This window comes from Rhyacophila brunnea, unplaced genomic scaffold (genome assembly GCF_057557595.1).
Source record: "Rhyacophila brunnea isolate RB1 unplaced genomic scaffold, BYU_Rbru_1.0 scaffold_13, whole genome shotgun sequence".
In the NCBI taxonomy this organism is placed as follows: domain Eukaryota; kingdom Metazoa; phylum Arthropoda; class Insecta; order Trichoptera; family Rhyacophilidae; genus Rhyacophila; species Rhyacophila brunnea.
This window is the reverse complement of record NW_028232785.1, coordinates 4,229,305-4,246,577: the sequence shown is the minus strand read 5'-3', so window position 1 is coordinate 4,246,577 and position 17,273 is coordinate 4,229,305. Positions and strand designations below refer to the sequence as shown.

At 34.0% G+C, this 17,273-nt stretch overlaps 1 protein-coding gene across 1 annotated transcript; it reads right to left on the bottom strand.

Moving 5' to 3' along the window:
* Window positions 1-975: 975 nt before the first annotated feature.
* LOC147076197 (uncharacterized) lies at window positions 976-14,063 on the bottom strand. Its single transcript, XM_085940313.1, has 6 exons — window positions 13,834-14,063; window positions 11,615-11,935; window positions 9,713-9,865; window positions 7,148-7,327; window positions 3,510-4,131; window positions 976-1,016 (listed from the first exon to the last, which is right to left on the bottom strand). Exons 1-6 carry the CDS (start codon window positions 13,978-13,980, stop codon window positions 976-978), a joined length of 1,464 nt encoding a protein of 487 aa, XP_085796439.1. The 5' UTR covers window positions 13,981-14,063.
* Between the last annotated feature and the right edge of the window lie 3,210 nt (window positions 14,064-17,273).

Here is a 17,273-nt window from a genome sequence, read left to right as displayed (position 1 = left end):
TAAAATTATCAAAGCTCTGAATGACGATTTTTCACAAAGATTTTGAGACAAGTTTAGCAATAGTACGCGATCCTTTTTCAATAGATATTATAGTGTACCGATAGAACTACAACTTTAGATTTTTGATCTGCAGTGTGACAATGATTTAAAAGAATTGCATCGTCGTGAAGAAATCTCCAAATTTTACAATGCCCTTATTTCAGATAAATTCAACCAACTTGAAAGATTATGCAAGAAAAATGTTCGTTATTTTTGAATCAACCTATATAATAAATGTGAACAAACATGTTCGATCATGAACCTCAATAAAAATCTTTACGATCAAATATCTTCGATGCCCATTTACAAGCAGTTTTGAGAATATCAACTACAAAATTAACACCTGAATTCTAAAAAAATGTACAACCGTTTCATTCTTCTCATTAAATTTATTGTAATATTTATTTTTCGTGATAAATGATAATAATAAGTTGTGTATATCTAAAATGGTATTTTTTGGCCCAAAGGCCGATTTTTATAATTTTATCACAATCATTTCTCTCCCACCATATTTAGCAGTCATGGGAAAATTAACGTATTGGTCGTTAACTGATTACTTTGTTTTGTTTAATTAAAATTATTTTTGTATGACCTACATTATTTATCTTGTGCTACATAAAAGTGGCAATACTCGATGACAATACAATTAATTTTCTAATGTTTTGTAGAATTTAAGCCCCTTCTGTTAATCACATAGTCGTGCATATATCGAAATAAAAACAGGAAGATTTTTTTTAAATATTGTCTTTTATTTAACACCACAGCGACAGAACTCCAAGTCTCGAAGGATTCATAAAAGTACTGGATTATGTAAATATTACTGTGACCTCACACCGTTACATCTCGGCTAAGGTTTCATCGTCTAAATATTTCAGACCCTTTGTTTTTTCTTGTAGCCTGTGTTGTTTACTCATGATACTCATACCAGTCACGCGATTATCTTTCGCATTGAGAAGTGTAGAATCCGTGAGGTGATGCTAGGGAAAACATTCAGATTGCAGTAAACATTTTATTTGATACATATTATTATCTTATAAGTAATTTTCTTTGATTACATTTTATGTATGTTGTTATACTTACAGAATATTATTTTATCAACAATCTTGTCGTTTTTATTTTGCTTACCTACGACTCCGCTAGCTTTGTGTATAATATATTACAGGAATGGTTTCATCTGCTCAAAAAGATATTCTCAGCCGATGAATGGCCATCTAAGCATAATAAGCCGGTCCTCATTGTCCTTTCACCAAGACTTTCTTTCGAAAATATCCAACTTATTATATTTGTCTGAAGTAATGGTTGAAGTAGACAGCACGTTGTACATGTACATACGACTGATTTAAGTCAACTTTCCTAATTATCCTTCTTGAGATGATTGACACCTAGTAACTGTTTGATACTCTTATAAACATCAGCTGTACTAGCTAATTTTTTTTAATATTTTAAAATAACTACCCGTTGATTTTCCTTCGATTATAATGTTGACTTGTACTTGCATTACTAAGACCAATAATAGATCATTAGTACATATAAATAATAAAAACACTACACTCAAGAGGTGTAAATCGTCAATTCTAGGAACAATGGTAATGTATTGGAAATTAATGGAGTAAACTAATGAGATATTTGTCTTTAAAAGTCATTAGTTAAACAACCAATAGTCTATGACTCATACATGGTACCTACCTACTTTTACATTTTTTATATATTTATTTTTATTTAATATAAGTATAAACTAAGTAATATATATTTTTATATACACACGTATACATACCTAAATCCACATCCATACATTCTCAGACATATAGATAAGTGTCGCATGTCAATACCATTGACCATTTATAGTCTCGCATGCAAACCCTCATATAGGATATAGCAATGGGCTACTAGGAAAGCTAAGTTGATCATTCAAGATAGGCTGTCTCTTCAACTGTGCCCTATTTATTTCTAATATTTCTTAGTAGAATAATATATTATAATCACCCGCATAACTGTGAAGTAGTTTTGCACCCTTTACAATGTCAAACGTATGTTTTTCATTTAATAAGTGGTTCGCAAATGTTGATGTCTCCTTCTCCAATCTTTGGGCTGCTAAGTGTTCAGCAATAATTATAATATTTAGTTTCCTCGTAGTTTTACCAACGTAAAATTTGGGAAAATTATTACACTGTAATTTATAAATACCGGATTTATTTTTAATTTCTATGAGGTCTTTATTGTTTATCAATAATCTACCAACTGTGTTGTTGCAATAGAATGCCGGTTTACATTATTTTTGGAAAGATATTTTTTAACTTTTTCACTGGTTTTCCCCATATAACTCAATCTACACCAATGATCAGCAATGACCGGTGTGGTAGGTTCTATACCTGTATAAAATAATTTAGATACTATTTTCTTTTTATTAAAAAGTGTGTGTTTGCCTTTGGTGAGCGAGCACAGCACCTGAAGATGCCGAAAGGCAGAACGCGGGTCGCAAAAAACGACTCAAATGGAAAAGTACAAAATTTAAATCCATTAGAATTTATTTATTTTTGCTTTGTTACGTTGTAGTCAGTTCATTTTGACACGTCACTCACGAACGTACCGTGTTCTGACACTTTTTAGTAACTAAATCATTAAGTGGTAACTAAATCACTCGACTAATCCGAACCGGCCTTAAGAGACATATTTGGCCTATTGCCATTTCAACTGCTTAGCGACCTCTATGATATCGCTTACTCTTGTCTGCTTATTTATCAATTGTTTTTTTTGTAGCACATATGGGTTGAACACTTTACTCTTAGAACACAATGGGAGGTGCCTTTTGAAGATAGTATTCAAGAATGCGAAAAGTATCAGCAGCATTATATGAATATAATAATATTGCATTATTCAATATATATTATTCATTAAATATAAGGTTATTCACCAACGTGTCTCATTTCATGTTTTTTAAGTCTACTATGTCGTGAGAATCTCCTTGAACAGATCTTGCATTTATAAGGTTTTTCACCAGTGTGTGTCATTTTATGTGTTTTCATAGTACTTGACTGCGCGCATGTATACAAACACATTGCATTTATAAGGTTTTTCACCAGTATGTGTCCTGTTGTGTGCCTTAAGACTACAACGTTGAGAGAATCTACGTGAGCATTCATTGCATTTATAAGGTTTTTTACCAGAGTGTGTTATCTTATGTAAGTTAAGATTACCGAGTAGTGAGCATCTATATGTACACACATTGCATTTATAAGGTTTTTTACCAGAGTGAGTCATCTTATGTACTTTAAGATTACCAAGTTGTGAGCATCTATATGTACACACATCGCATTTATACGGTTTTTCACCAGTATGTGTCATTTTATGTCTTTTTAGATGATTAAGCTGAAAGGATCTATATGGGCACACATTACATTTATAAGGTTTTTCACCAGTATGTGTCATTTTATGTCTTTTGATAACACTAAGATACGAAGATTCAAATGAACACATATTGCATTTATAAGGTTTTTCACCAGTATGTGTCCTTTTATGTCTTTTAAGATCAGAATGTTGCTTGCATCTATATGGGCAAACATTGCATTCATAAGGTTTTTTACCAGAGTGAGTCATCTTATGTACTTTAAGATTACCAAGTTGTGAGCATCTATATGTACACACATTGCATTTATAAGGTTTTTCACCAGTATGTGTCATTTTATGTCTTTTTAGATGATTAAGCTGAAAGGATCTATATGGGCACACATTGCATTTATAAGGTTTTTCACCAGTATTCGTAATTTTATATCGTTTGAGATGACTCGTTTGTGAAAATACATTGTATTGACTTTGATCAACTATCATTTCTGCGTGAACCATTATATTATGACTTTTCAGAGTACTTCTGCAACTAAAAACTGCGTTGCAAATAATGCAAATCATATTATGTGAAAAATGTATTACTCTTCTCAGAATAAGTCGAAGTTCCTTCGGAGTATTTTTTTCTGACATTTCTTTTTTAAGGTTTTGATCATCTATCGTCAATTCTGAATGCTGTATCGTTTTGTCAGGTGAAAATCGTTGACTCCTGTCTGTAACGTGACTCCGCTTGAAAAATCCTTTCGTAGAAACCTAGAAAAACCATTTCAGCATTATCAGACGTTATTAAATAAGTGAGAGTAAAATGACGTTTAGAAATAATAAAAGTACATATTTGGGTAGCTTATTAAAAAATAAATAATGTTCCATTAATATAAGGAATGATCCATTTATAGGTAAACAAATGTACCTACATATGAATTTCAACAGCAACTGCATAAAACAGACTATGGTAGAATTATTGTGGTAAAATTCTTGGTAAGTACATATTATATAATTATGTGGTAAAACTATTATAGTTCCAAATGGAAAACTCCATATTATATTGGATAAATGTTGAATAAATTGACTGATGTGTATAGGATAGGTTTAATCTGTAACTGTGATATGTTTATTTCTAATATATCTTGATAAAATAATTTATGGTCACCAGAATTACGTAGGTACGGTGATGCAGTTTTGCTCCATTTTCGAGAATAATAAATTATATCGTGATTTACGTGTAGTAACTAAATATGTTTATTCCGTTTTAGTGTATCGTTGGAGAGTGTACATAGTACCTGCCACGCTAAAAGGCGAAACTAGAATTTATATTCAAGCAACCATGTTCAATAGGATAAGCAATATTATTTTTAATATATCATATTTCGAAATTCCACATAATTTAATAGAACACAAACAACACGATACAACTCCATATTGAAAAAATGTGGAATGGTGTAGGGATTGCTATTAGGTAGCGAAACATAAAATTACTATACCCAGTGGAAACTTTTAATGGTAGTTTCCATATTTCGTGAATTTAGAATATTATTACTAAATATCACTATAATTATTTTATAGATAAGTTATAAACGTTTAGCTTGCCCACTGTTGCAGCACACCCCCCTTTCGCCTATAAATTATTGGTCGTTTTATAATGACTAGTTGTTCGAACATTGGTTTTCCATAATCTTTTGTTTGTATAGTCTAAGACAGAGTAGGGTGAGGGGTGCAGTCACTTATCTAAACTAAAAATACAGGTTGCCAAGGAGAAGTGTACCAAGAACCACTGCACATAATTACACCCGTTAAAGATGGTATTAATTATTAAATTATTATAGAAGACATTCGAGACTTTGTATTTTATGGCAGGTACTACATTAAATCGCCAATTTCACGACATCTGACTCGATTCCCATAATATACCTTTCAGTTTTCAGGATTTCATAATTTTATTTTGTTGCTTAGATCGAACTTACGGAAGGGTTAACTATCAAACCGAACTGTGATACTGCGCATACTTTTTGTCATTTATGATCAGTATTTAGACAGGCATAGCATGGATAGAGTGACGTTCGAACAGCGATTCCAAATAATAAATAATCTCTTACTTAAGCTATGATGCTCATTTTGGGCTAAACGGGTTTGTTAATAAACAAAATTGGCGCATATGGAGTCCCACCTAGATGTGACCCTAGAGAATTGATTACATCAAAAAAAAATGCACTGACTTGTGTGGTTGACATCATGGAGGAACATCGAACGTTATTTATGAAAAAATGAGGCCGGAGCTCGCGTTATGTTCAATGGAGATCATTGTTGCTGTTGTAAATATGTATGGCATTGATCCGGACAAGATGTAGTAGGTATCTACAGTATGAAACTACGTGTCATACAGAGGCCACAACCACCGACTTATTGAAATCAAAATTGGCAATAAGCTTATATCATGATATTGACCTGTCAATTTGTCTCCAAAGTCGTGCGATTTGACAAATATTTCTATGCGGATATGTGATGTCGCTAGTATACGTTGCTTGCCATACATAACTATTGATGCTTTGGAAACCAACATTGTTCGTGTTATTTGTGATATATGGCCAGCAGTGCTCGTGGCCCAAAACCAGCCGTCAAGAATGTGCTTCATCAAAAACAGCCGCAATGGCCATATGCCACAAATCAGTGACGTCTCGAGACAAAATGCCGCCCCTAGGCAGCGCTAAAATGCCGCCCCATTTTATACAGTATTTTTTATCATCCTTACATGAGCCCAATATTTAAGAAATGTGTTGTATGGATACATTACTAACAAAATATATACCACTAAATCCAATTTAAATGCCATCTCTACTTCAATAAACAATATTGTGAGTCCACGGTTTCATATACATTAAAAATACACCTGACAACTTTCAAAAAACGCGAGCTAGGTAAATACCTATGTACCTAACTATAATTCAAAATATATTTCGCAAATCTGCACGTGTCATTGCTTGTCATCAAGGACGTGACGTCTAAGGACAACAGAAGTAAACTAGACATCGCGAAACCGACAAAAAATACAGTTTTGTTAAACCTTTTATGTTAATTCTTAATACACTTTGTTTCCAACCAGTGAGCTGATTTTTTTAATCGAAGGATATTTTCATTATTAGGTACTTACTAAGTTTAGTTACCTATTTCTATACATCTAATGATCCTCCTCGATTTGCCGGCCCCAAGCGACGCTCAATCTGCCTACCCCCACGGGACGTCACTGCCACAAATTATTTTGAAATGTTAGTCTTTGTCGACTGTCTGACAGTACAAGCTAGGCAGGTACTTATGTTTAATAGTGTTAAAACTCAAATACGTTCATAGTAATTAGATATAACTGCTAGCGAGGATGTTATACACAATTAAAATTACAAATAACTTAGGATTACTAAGTCCCTGGATCAGCAATCACGTCCGTGTGAATCATTTTTGACTTTTGAGAGTACTTCTGCATCGAAAACTACATACCTATATGTAACTTATCCCTTATATAATCATATATAATTTTTCTTAAAAATAGTCCGATCGCGAAAATAGTTTGCAATAACTTACTTCACCACGTTTCACGATCGTGATGTGTCTTTCTACTTTCTTAAATCGACGTTTCGGGCTCATTGCAGAGGTCATTATCATATCATCTCTTGATGATGGCCTCTGCAACGAGCCCGAAACGTCGAGTAAAGAAGGAAGACACACGGTGGAAACCGACAAATGTACTGTTGCAAATCAAATTACGTGAGAAATGTATTACCCTTGTCAGAATAAGACGAAGTTCCTTCGGAGTATTTTGTTTTAAAATTTCTTTTTTAATGTTTTCTTCATCTATCGTCACTTCTGAATACTGAATCATTCGATTATGGATTCCATCAGGCGAGGATTGTCCACTACTATCGGAATCGTGATTCCTTGTAGAAAATCCCTTGGTAGAAACCTAGAAAACAAAATTATCGTTACCCTATAAATTCTAAATTATGTTTTATACTATTCCGTTTAAGATATATTTTTTCAACATTTTTGCTTTCGAGCATCTTCAGACATTAAAGCTATACTTCAGTTGAGGCATGGCCTAAAAAGATCGGATGGGCTAGGTGATGCGCGGATTGTGCAAATGACGCGAGCCGAACGAAATATAATTTGTCATAAAAATTCAACACGCGTCCATTTAATGTTATGTTATCGTTATATAAGTAATAATAATAGTATATTCATTGACATGTTTTCTTTTTCAAGTAAATGGGTAAAGTTTTTTAGTCATCTTTACACGATTTAAGAATATATTCCTCCGACGCCATCACAAAACAAATTGACGTGCTTACATCACGACTGTCGGTCTCCGATTGGCGACGAGTAAAAAATTTCGTCGCACTTCTGTTGAAAATTATTTGCCGTTTCACTTATGTATGCTCTTAAGTAAAGAAATGAGAGGTAAAATGACGATAAGAAATGATAATAGTATGACACGACCCTGGACGTCAGCCATACGCTGACGCTCACTATAAATGAGTAGGAGACGTAACCACATACCCCGGACACATAGCAAACCGGGACAACAAATTGTATACGCCGATGTGTTGACGAACTGAGATGAAAATTTCCAGATAAAAGTCCCGCTGGGTACACTGGCGAATCCGTCAGGTAAAACGTGGAAGATATGAAAGTCAGCCATGAGTGCTTTAAAGGGTATATGTTATAATAACTAGCTATATAATGTAATATGATGTATAAAACTGTAAAATGGATATGTTAGAACGTACGAATCACATATAATTTGATCCGCTTATTAAGGCAATGTCTTTTCCTAACAGAGGCACCTTAGGAAAAATACGAAGCTTGCAAATTGAGACATGTTTTTGATAATTTACAATTCCGTCTATGTTAATTAATAAATATGTATCTGAAAACATTAAAAAATATATTTTTTATTTTAAGTCAAAGATAAACTTACAATTCTAAAAAGTGTCATAAAATGTGAATTTGTTGAATTGGACCCCATCTTATTATTACACGTATTTTTAGTCATATTTATTATTAAAATTTAATTTAGTAAGTTTTCTAAGTAATTCATTGATTTTATTATTTTTTATGTTCATTTAAAAATAAAACGATTTTTATAAATATATAAATGTGTACAATACTGGATGATTAAAATTGTCCAACGATTGTCCCTTCTTTGAGTTATGTGTCCAGCCCATTTCCATTTGAGGTTTTTAACAAACTCTACTTATACGTATATTATCTCTTTATTTATTAAGTAGGTACTAGGTACATAATATTGTATTTTTAAGTGAATATCATTTGACTTAATTTTATGCGAGGTAATCAGGTAAAATGCATTTCAGTGGGGTAAAAAGTGTAAAAAACGTACACCCTACCGTTCGATGATCCGGCATTTCGTTTAGGCTTAAGGTGAGTGCTCCGCCTACGAGAGGCACCTAGTAGATAAGTATTAGGCTTGCAATTTGAGATTGTTATAATTTATAATCAATTTAAACCTCAAAACATTATAAGATTTTTATTAAAGTCAAAGATAAACTTGCAATTAAAAAATACTTGATAACATTTGAATTCGTTCCTTGTTATATAAAAGAATATATAAATTTTGGTTTTAGTATTCTTGTATACAGTGAAAGTATTTTATAATAATTCATTGATAATGTATTTTATGTTTATTTTAAAAATCACAGATTTTTTCTTAAAAATATAAGTACGCACGTGCAACTTGAATTTTCCTTAATTTATGTTAAAACGATTTTATAAAATTGAGACCGTACAAATATTTATTAAATATTAGAAACGACGGAACATCCATAATGTTTAACACATTGTGTTTAATATGCCAAATGTATAGAAAACACTTCATGCGATACAAGGTATAAAACAAGAAAATAACATATTGGTGCCTGTACACGTACATGGATTTACTTGCAATAATAGTGTGTGTTTTAACAATTGCATTAATAACTATTTACATGTAAAAGTGCTGACTGTCTTTGCAAAATCATTTTAAAGCGTAAGCGAGACGCGATGTTTTCTTGTTCTTAGATAATCGGTAGACGTCAAAATATTCTGTACGGTGTATTTCGTATTTCTTTCGGCAAGTTCGCCACTATCGTTTTACTGCGCATGCGCACCGCCATGCATGTACCAATATAGCATGCAATCTTGCACGATAATACGTGTTTACACGTCCATTTTCTTGTTATGGCCGCGATTATACTCACTGTCAGCTGTAAATCCATGCACGTGTTTACGAGGTATACTCTATCATATCACAATTACACAGTAATATATAAATTAATATTATAAACGTTCCTACCTGTTCTACTGGCTTGCATTCGGAATATGAGCAACTAGGTTGTGAATCTTCATATTTGATTTGGCATTGTGTGTCTTCTATAAATTCGTCCTTCGAATCAACTAGTTGAGGATCTATCTCAGACTTTAGACTGGCACGGTTAATGTCAGGCCACTAAAAAACAAAAATAAAATTCAATTCGCATTATTTTAATACGAGGGAGTTGCTTCTGTTTATAACCACAATGGTATCGATTCGACAGAAGAAAAAAGTGGATGGGACTAGGGGAGGCCTTCATCTAGCAGTGGATCAACATCGGTGAATGATAAGGGGAATCGATATGTAGCTATCAAACTAGTAAATACTATGGATTTATTATTGACTTGTTTGATAAATATTTTGTTTGTGCCAAAACTGTATTAGGTACTAATTTTTTTTTGTCGACCATGTCCGATCCTAATGGGATCATATGGGTTTTCACAGAGTAGAAGTTTGTATTAAGAGATTTTTTTACGAGTATTGGATGTAAGCCACTTGCTTAACCTACAGGTGCATACCCTGACTCACACAAATTGCAAAACAATATGTGTACTTGCCAGATCGAGGATTCGAACGTGGGACCCACGGCATTATAGTCCAACGCTTAAGCCGCGCAGCCACCGTGGGTGTCTAATTATGGGTACTTTATTAACTTTATAAAATATTGTGCAAAATAAGGACCATAAACAATAGATAAAACAGTTTTGAAAAGCAAATTAGATAATATACATCGTCAAAGTATGTAATGGCGTTATCTGACATGTCAATAGCACAGAACAGATTAATAAATATAATTCAGATAGACTATATCGCAATTTATTACATTTTGAAGAAGGAATTTGAATGTGTGACCTGCAAAAATGAAATAGGTACACATTTTAGACGAAGAATAGTGTGTGTTGCAATTTGAGCGCCAGTGCATAAGCCGAAAGCAGTTGTCAGAACGAAGGACAAGTTGAGAATGACGTATTCTTGACACGTGTTTAACTTTATCCAATATTCTTCCACATCCAGATAGATTGCCTGTTATTCCACACCCGTTAGGTAGTTCAGTTCGCATTAATTCTATGTTCTCTGGTCACTCAATGCTGCTTAAATATGAGACGGTGCCATACGAAGTCAGTGAAGAGGCTATAATTAGTTGTCCACAAAGCCTCTGTAACCACTGTCAAAAAAATAATGTAACTAAACCCACGTGAGTGCCAAGAGATGGATGATCATTTTATTCAGCATTAAGTTGATTATGATGGAGGGTATAAATATGAATTACAGTGAAACTGGTGACTTAAGTAAATAAAGTAACAGGTGATTACCATATATATTATTTGATTGGGCCAATTATGGTGACTCTGTTTCCCTATAATTCCCCCCACCTCAAATCTCAGCTGTTGGCATATATTGAATAACATTTAGTTACCTCATGACAACGGGCGCGTGTATGCTTATTGCAGCTATACCGTCGTTTAATGAGTAATTTAAACATACAGACTGATTCAAAAATTAAAGTGCATATCACGAGCATGTCCAGTGCAACCGTCGTGGAAGCCATAATTCTAACCGAGTCTCCGTGTTAATCTGTTAATCAGACCACTTGTGTCGTGTTACCAGCACAGGGTATTTTCTCATTTAGCATATCATTCATCACAAGTGTACTGTGCTAGGACGAGAGAGAATGCACGAAGGACCAGCTTTAACCAGATAACAGAACTTCATAAAAGGTCAGTGTTTGGCATCTTACGTGTAACCTCCCCCTCTCAGCATCCACATCACAATCATTCCACTAATTAATTACAGTCCACTATGAAAAACGCAACCACATATATTTTATACAATTCCGAAGTGTTTGAATAAGAATAGCAATAACACAATGAGAATGGAACGTACCTGTGAATCGTTATTGAACATTGACGAATCCGAGCATTCACCGAGCTCTTGGAAGGCTCGTGCTCGAAGGAGAGCCACTTCATTATCACTCAGAGATACGTCATGCATACACTTGTGATTGATGAGAATCGTTTTTGAAGAGAAAAATGCATAACATACATCGCATACAAAATTATTGCGATAAAAAGTGGCCCTTGTCAATTTTAAACAGATTTCTTTTTCGGAAGCATTCACTATTTCCTGCTTAATGTCATGTTCGTGTATTATAATTGCATCGTACCGCATTGCGGCTTCCATCTCAGGAATGCCGTTTGCTTCGTGCTGAAAAAAATGAAAAGAATGCTCCTTGAATTATTTTCTTATGAATATTGTAGATTTAAATTTCTATAATGAATGAGCTGATATCTTTACCTGGTATCAGAAAAGGTTATCTTCAATATACCTACCTATAATATGTCAGCAGTGTTACAGTACTCTTTGTCAACGTTACTTGTTAGCAACAATCAAGACTAATATTAATACTATCGACCGAAGGCACTTGGATTTAGGTTTTGTACTATTCCATTTGAGTCTTTTTTTGCGACCCGGTCAATGTGTATTTATCTTTTGGTGAGAACACACAGTGCCTGAAGATGCCAATAGGCGAAACCCGGGTCGAAAAAAACGGCTCAAAAAGAATAGAAGTACAGAAACCTAAATCCATTAGAATTTGTTACAAATTAACTGTTCACATCCCCAGTAACCAAAACACACAATGATGGTACGTATGGCAATTTTGCAGATAGTTTTATGTATTGCGTTGTGAAAATTGGTAAACGTCAAAATTCTCTTCGCGGTGTTGTTAGTTTTTCCGACAGGTTAACCACTGTCGTTCTACTGCGCAGGCGAAAAATTCACATAAGTTCGAATTGTCGCATTGTACAACCAGCAGTAAATCCATGCACGTGAAAACGGGGTAGGTATAATAATTTCCCGGAACCCGCTATTTTTGGATTACAGTGACACTAACTACAACGATTTCGATTAAGTAATATGAATACAATGTTCCAGCAAACGTTTCTGGCTATTTAACAAATCATTTCTGACAAGTTGACGTTTAGTTATATTATGTTCCAGCAAGCATCTGACCATCCATGACCATCAAAGTAAAAATGATAATCGTCAAAAACACGACCTAACCTAAAATCGATATTCAGTTATTATTTTCATAAACTGGGACCCACAACATTATAAACCGACGCGTAAGCCTCTCGGCTATCGTCAGGTGCCACGAAGAAATGTTTTCGACAACATAAATGAATTCGACAATTAAATGTGTGCCCTTGTAGACACGAGGTATAGTAAGGTAGAATTTCATGATACTCTTTTCAAGTTTAGAATATTATTCATGCACAGCCCTACAAATTTATCTGCAGAATGAGAAGGGGGAGTCACTGTCAAAAACTACCATTGCCGACTTAAGTATAGGGCCGATACATTCACAACGACTGGTCCTACTTTTTCCGCCCCTCCCGTTGTTGTCTATGGATGACCTGTCATTGCCTGTCATTGTTCTATATAATGCTCATACTGACGTGTTCACACAGGGAATGGTTTGATTTGAATAGATGAGTTACATAATAAATAATACACCAGCATAAACACACCTTCTACAAATATAATGCATAGATCAATGCTATATATTTTTTGGAAAACGATATTACCACCGGTTTTTCTGTGAAGGACGAGTCTGACTTTGACAGCTGATGAATAACAGGAATGTATATTATTTATAAATAAAATTGATAGTTCATATAGTTGATTTGAGATTTTTTTATAACTCAATTTGAAACGAGAATGTCAAGCAATCTGGGATCTGATTTTGTCAGCTGAACAGTGGACCATTCGTTGCACGTACAAAAAGATATGCTCGGGTTACAATAATCTAAAGTTGGCGCTGAAACTACCCCAACACGACTCGTAACTGGCAAAATCTGACGTTTTTCAATATGGCGACCCATGATAGTTTGAAGTTATTATTGAAATAATTTTAGATATTTACTGGCAACACTGATGATTAGTTGTCGACAACGCTTCCTCGTAAAATATATGTCAAATCGTTTAAATAACAATCCGACTTCGTTTATTTGGTTTGAAAAGCTGTGAAACATATCTGCAAAAAACGAACTAACTTCTCGGTACATACATTCTACAATAATTAAGAATTCGTAATAACAAACCTCAAAAATGCACGTGGCATCAGCATTCTCCCGGTTCACATCGGTGTTGGCGTCTGGTTTGCTTGTATGTTTCACATGAGAGGAATAATTATTATGATCTTTTATATTATAAGATTCGAGGTCACATATTTCGCGTTTTACGTCCATTTTGCGTATTTGAATAATTGAGAATAAACTAAGGATTACCGGGACAGAAGACAATTTGACAGCTGTGAAATGACAATATGCCACAGTGTAGCCATTTTTTTGTAACCGAATTATAAGATCACAATCCAATAAATTATAGTATGCGTTGTCATTTTGGCTGTTTGATATAATATATTTTATAATTTGAGATATCGTAAGGACTTTTTGGAATTTAGGTTACTCTTCCGATCCAAAATGCTTACCTAGGTACCAGAAAATTAAAAAATAATAATTTTACTAAGTTAATTTTGTTTACCTCTTTCGAACAAATTCGTTGTAAATATTAGGATGCCCTACATTGGAAGGTATCCAGTGGCTGTAGGTTCAAGAATCGTCGGGCATCGTATTAAAAAAAACACAAAAGATTTTTTTTAGAAGGTAGGTAGGTAGGTATATTATTAATCTGAGGTGTTGGCAAAGCAGGTGTATTGAATATATTTTATTTGTTTGATCCTGACCAGTTTATGTAGGTAGGTACCTAACACAAAAAATTTAAAGTTTGACCGATTTTCTAATGATAATAAATAACATTACATTGATCTTATACATGAAATAATGTGCGCAATCCGATTCTCTGTGAAAATTATCATGAACACATTGGACTACTACCTTGGCTTTAGTCTGCAAAATGCCTAAAGGCTCGATGACATTGAGCTACTTTACACGCTGATTGATGGCGAATTTACAATCTGCTCGTAAACTCGCCCAGTGTCATCATCGAACAAGCTAACGACCACAGATTATAACAATCTACCGAGAAAAGTTGACAACTGGTCAACTTTACACGATTACATGCTGGTGTGTGATCCTACTGCGTCTGCGCAGTTAAGTAGATGGTAGCGACCTCCCGGTAAAAAACGAACTGCTCATTTTGACATTTACCGTTTTGACGTTTTAAAATGGAAACATTATTCGGCAAGCATTTTACTTTTATTTAATTTCCACTTCATAGCGCTAGAGCCCGATAAAAGTAACAATATAATTTATTATGATTTCAACTCGCTAGCTTGTGTATAATATTATCTACGTTTTTGTGCGTATTTTATCTATTGTCTGTGATCTGCAACTACTGGCTTGTGGCTTCTCAGCGAATGGAAAGTTTTGTGAGTCATCATCATCACAATCGCAGTAGCTGAATCACCCGCTTTTAAATTTGCCAACAAACAGCTTGTAAAGTAGGTAGCTACAACCCAGTTCTTGGAAAACATAAAAATTGTGAAGTGAGGAATAGTAGAAAAATTGAAAAAGTGGCAACACTTCATTGAATTTAATGTTGTCTTTGAGAAGGAAAGAAGACGTGTATTCTCACATGTCCGTGTCACATTCTTGATTTAAATACGTGAAATGGATATAAAACGCGAAGTGAATGAATTCGAAGATGATGCTGAAGAGGAGACTAGTCGAGAAGCGAACGGTATGGCGTATATGAAGCAAGAGATTCCTGATAGTGCCAGCGCCAATTTTGAGGTTAGATTATTAAAACATATTTTTTACCAACCTTAGTTTTTTAACCGATTTGGCCGATTAACTCAAAAATCTCATATATTTACATGTTCAATATCGTAACCTAACTACCAGTGTGCGATTAAAGGTTTATGTGCCCATAGAGCAACGCCTGGATAGGTTTGTTACCAATGGAAACAAAATTTGTTGATATAGGTATTGAAATGTGCTGGCCCATTGCTGACTCAAGTAGAAAGCTTTCACAACGACTGGTCTTATTTTTCCGCCCATCCCGTTGTTGTCTATGGATGACATGGCAATATTCTATAGAGCTCATACTGACGCGTCTGTCGAATTCACACAGGGAATGGTTAGATTTGGATAGATGAGTTACTGTTACATGGTAAATAATAAACTTGAATGAACACACCTTCTTCAAATGTAATGCATAGGTCAATGCGCTACATATTTTTTGGAAATCCATATTACCACCGGTTTTTGTGTGAAGGACTAGTCTGAGTTTGACAGCTGATGAATAAACAGGAATGTATATTATTTAACACTGATAGTTAATATACTTATTATTTGTTAATATACTTTAGTTAAGTTTAGTTAGTTTAGTTAAGTTAATAAACTTAGGATTTGAGATTTTTGTATAATTCAATTTGAAACGAGAAAGGGCGAATCAATATGTCAAGTAATCTGGGATCTGACTTTGACAGCTGAAAAGTGGACCACTCGTTGCTTGTGCAAAAATTTATGATCAGGCTTTATTCTTCTGAAGGCAGATCAAATCGGAAAAGATGAACCTATAATTTATCGCTTCAACCGATTGATGCAGTTTTAACTCAATTGAACCTCCATATAATGAAAATACAACATGCAGAAATGCGATGTGTGTTTGTGCTCAATTTCAGACATCACAATATTCTTCGTAGGTATAATAAAATAATTGTCATCCAATAACATATGTATCTATTTGTTGCTTCGAGCCCTAAAATGCATCTCTCTAAAACTAACTCTATGACTGATTCTGAACAAGTTACGGAAAATCAATTATAAAGATCTCGAACCTCATTAGTCATATTCAGAATGCAGGCCAGTACATATATTAGCATGTTTTATTTATTTTAAATACAGACAATTAAATAGCGTTAAATTATATAAAGATGCAAAGTACCAAAAATACAACAAACCATATTTTACGTGGAGTGGGTGCCAAGTACCATCATACGTTAAATAGCAAAGTGGCTATGGCTCCAGAAGTAGGTATAGAAAACATTTTATAATCGATCAACAGCTGATGGCAGTGATTAATGACTTCTAGATTTTTTAAATCATGGATTTTAATCTATTCTTATCATATTACATTTTTAAGAAGGTATTGTTACCTATGAGGCGAAATGTGGGGGCTGCATTGTAATTTTACTGACAAAAATGAATAAATGTTTAAAAAAATGTTTTTCTCAATTTCCCACACTTTTGATTTATGGCACATAGAACCTTTCTACTCAATGGTATTAAATTATTATTAACTTGATAATATTATTTTGTTTTCCAAACAAACTCATGTATTAGAACCGAGGTTCCCAGATTGGAGTGCACCTGCGTATTCGTCGAAAGTTGATTGTAGTTTATTCACGTTGAAATTATGATTTAGAGGTTATGATTGTTAAATAATAGAGAATATTAATTGTTTTCTGTGTTTCATCATCGGCTCTGCATTGAAAAGAGCCAACTAAAGTCGTCTTCAGCTCAGGACGAAATTTAGTCAGTACCATACGCATTTAACCGCGGGAATAATCGTAATG

Coding starts and splice junctions, on each gene's coding strand:
- LOC147076197 (XM_085940313.1), bottom strand. CDS start 13,980: ATGGACGTAAAACGCGAAATATGTGACCTCGAATCTTATAATATAAAA. Junction 11,936..13,833: donor ATGCCACGTGCATTTTTGAG/GTTTGTTATTAC, acceptor CATTTTTTTCAG/CACGAAGCAAACGGCATTCC. Junction 4,132..7,147: donor TTCGTCTTATTCTGACAAGG/GTAATACATTTC, acceptor TGGTTTTTCTAG/GTTTCTACGAAAGGATTTTT.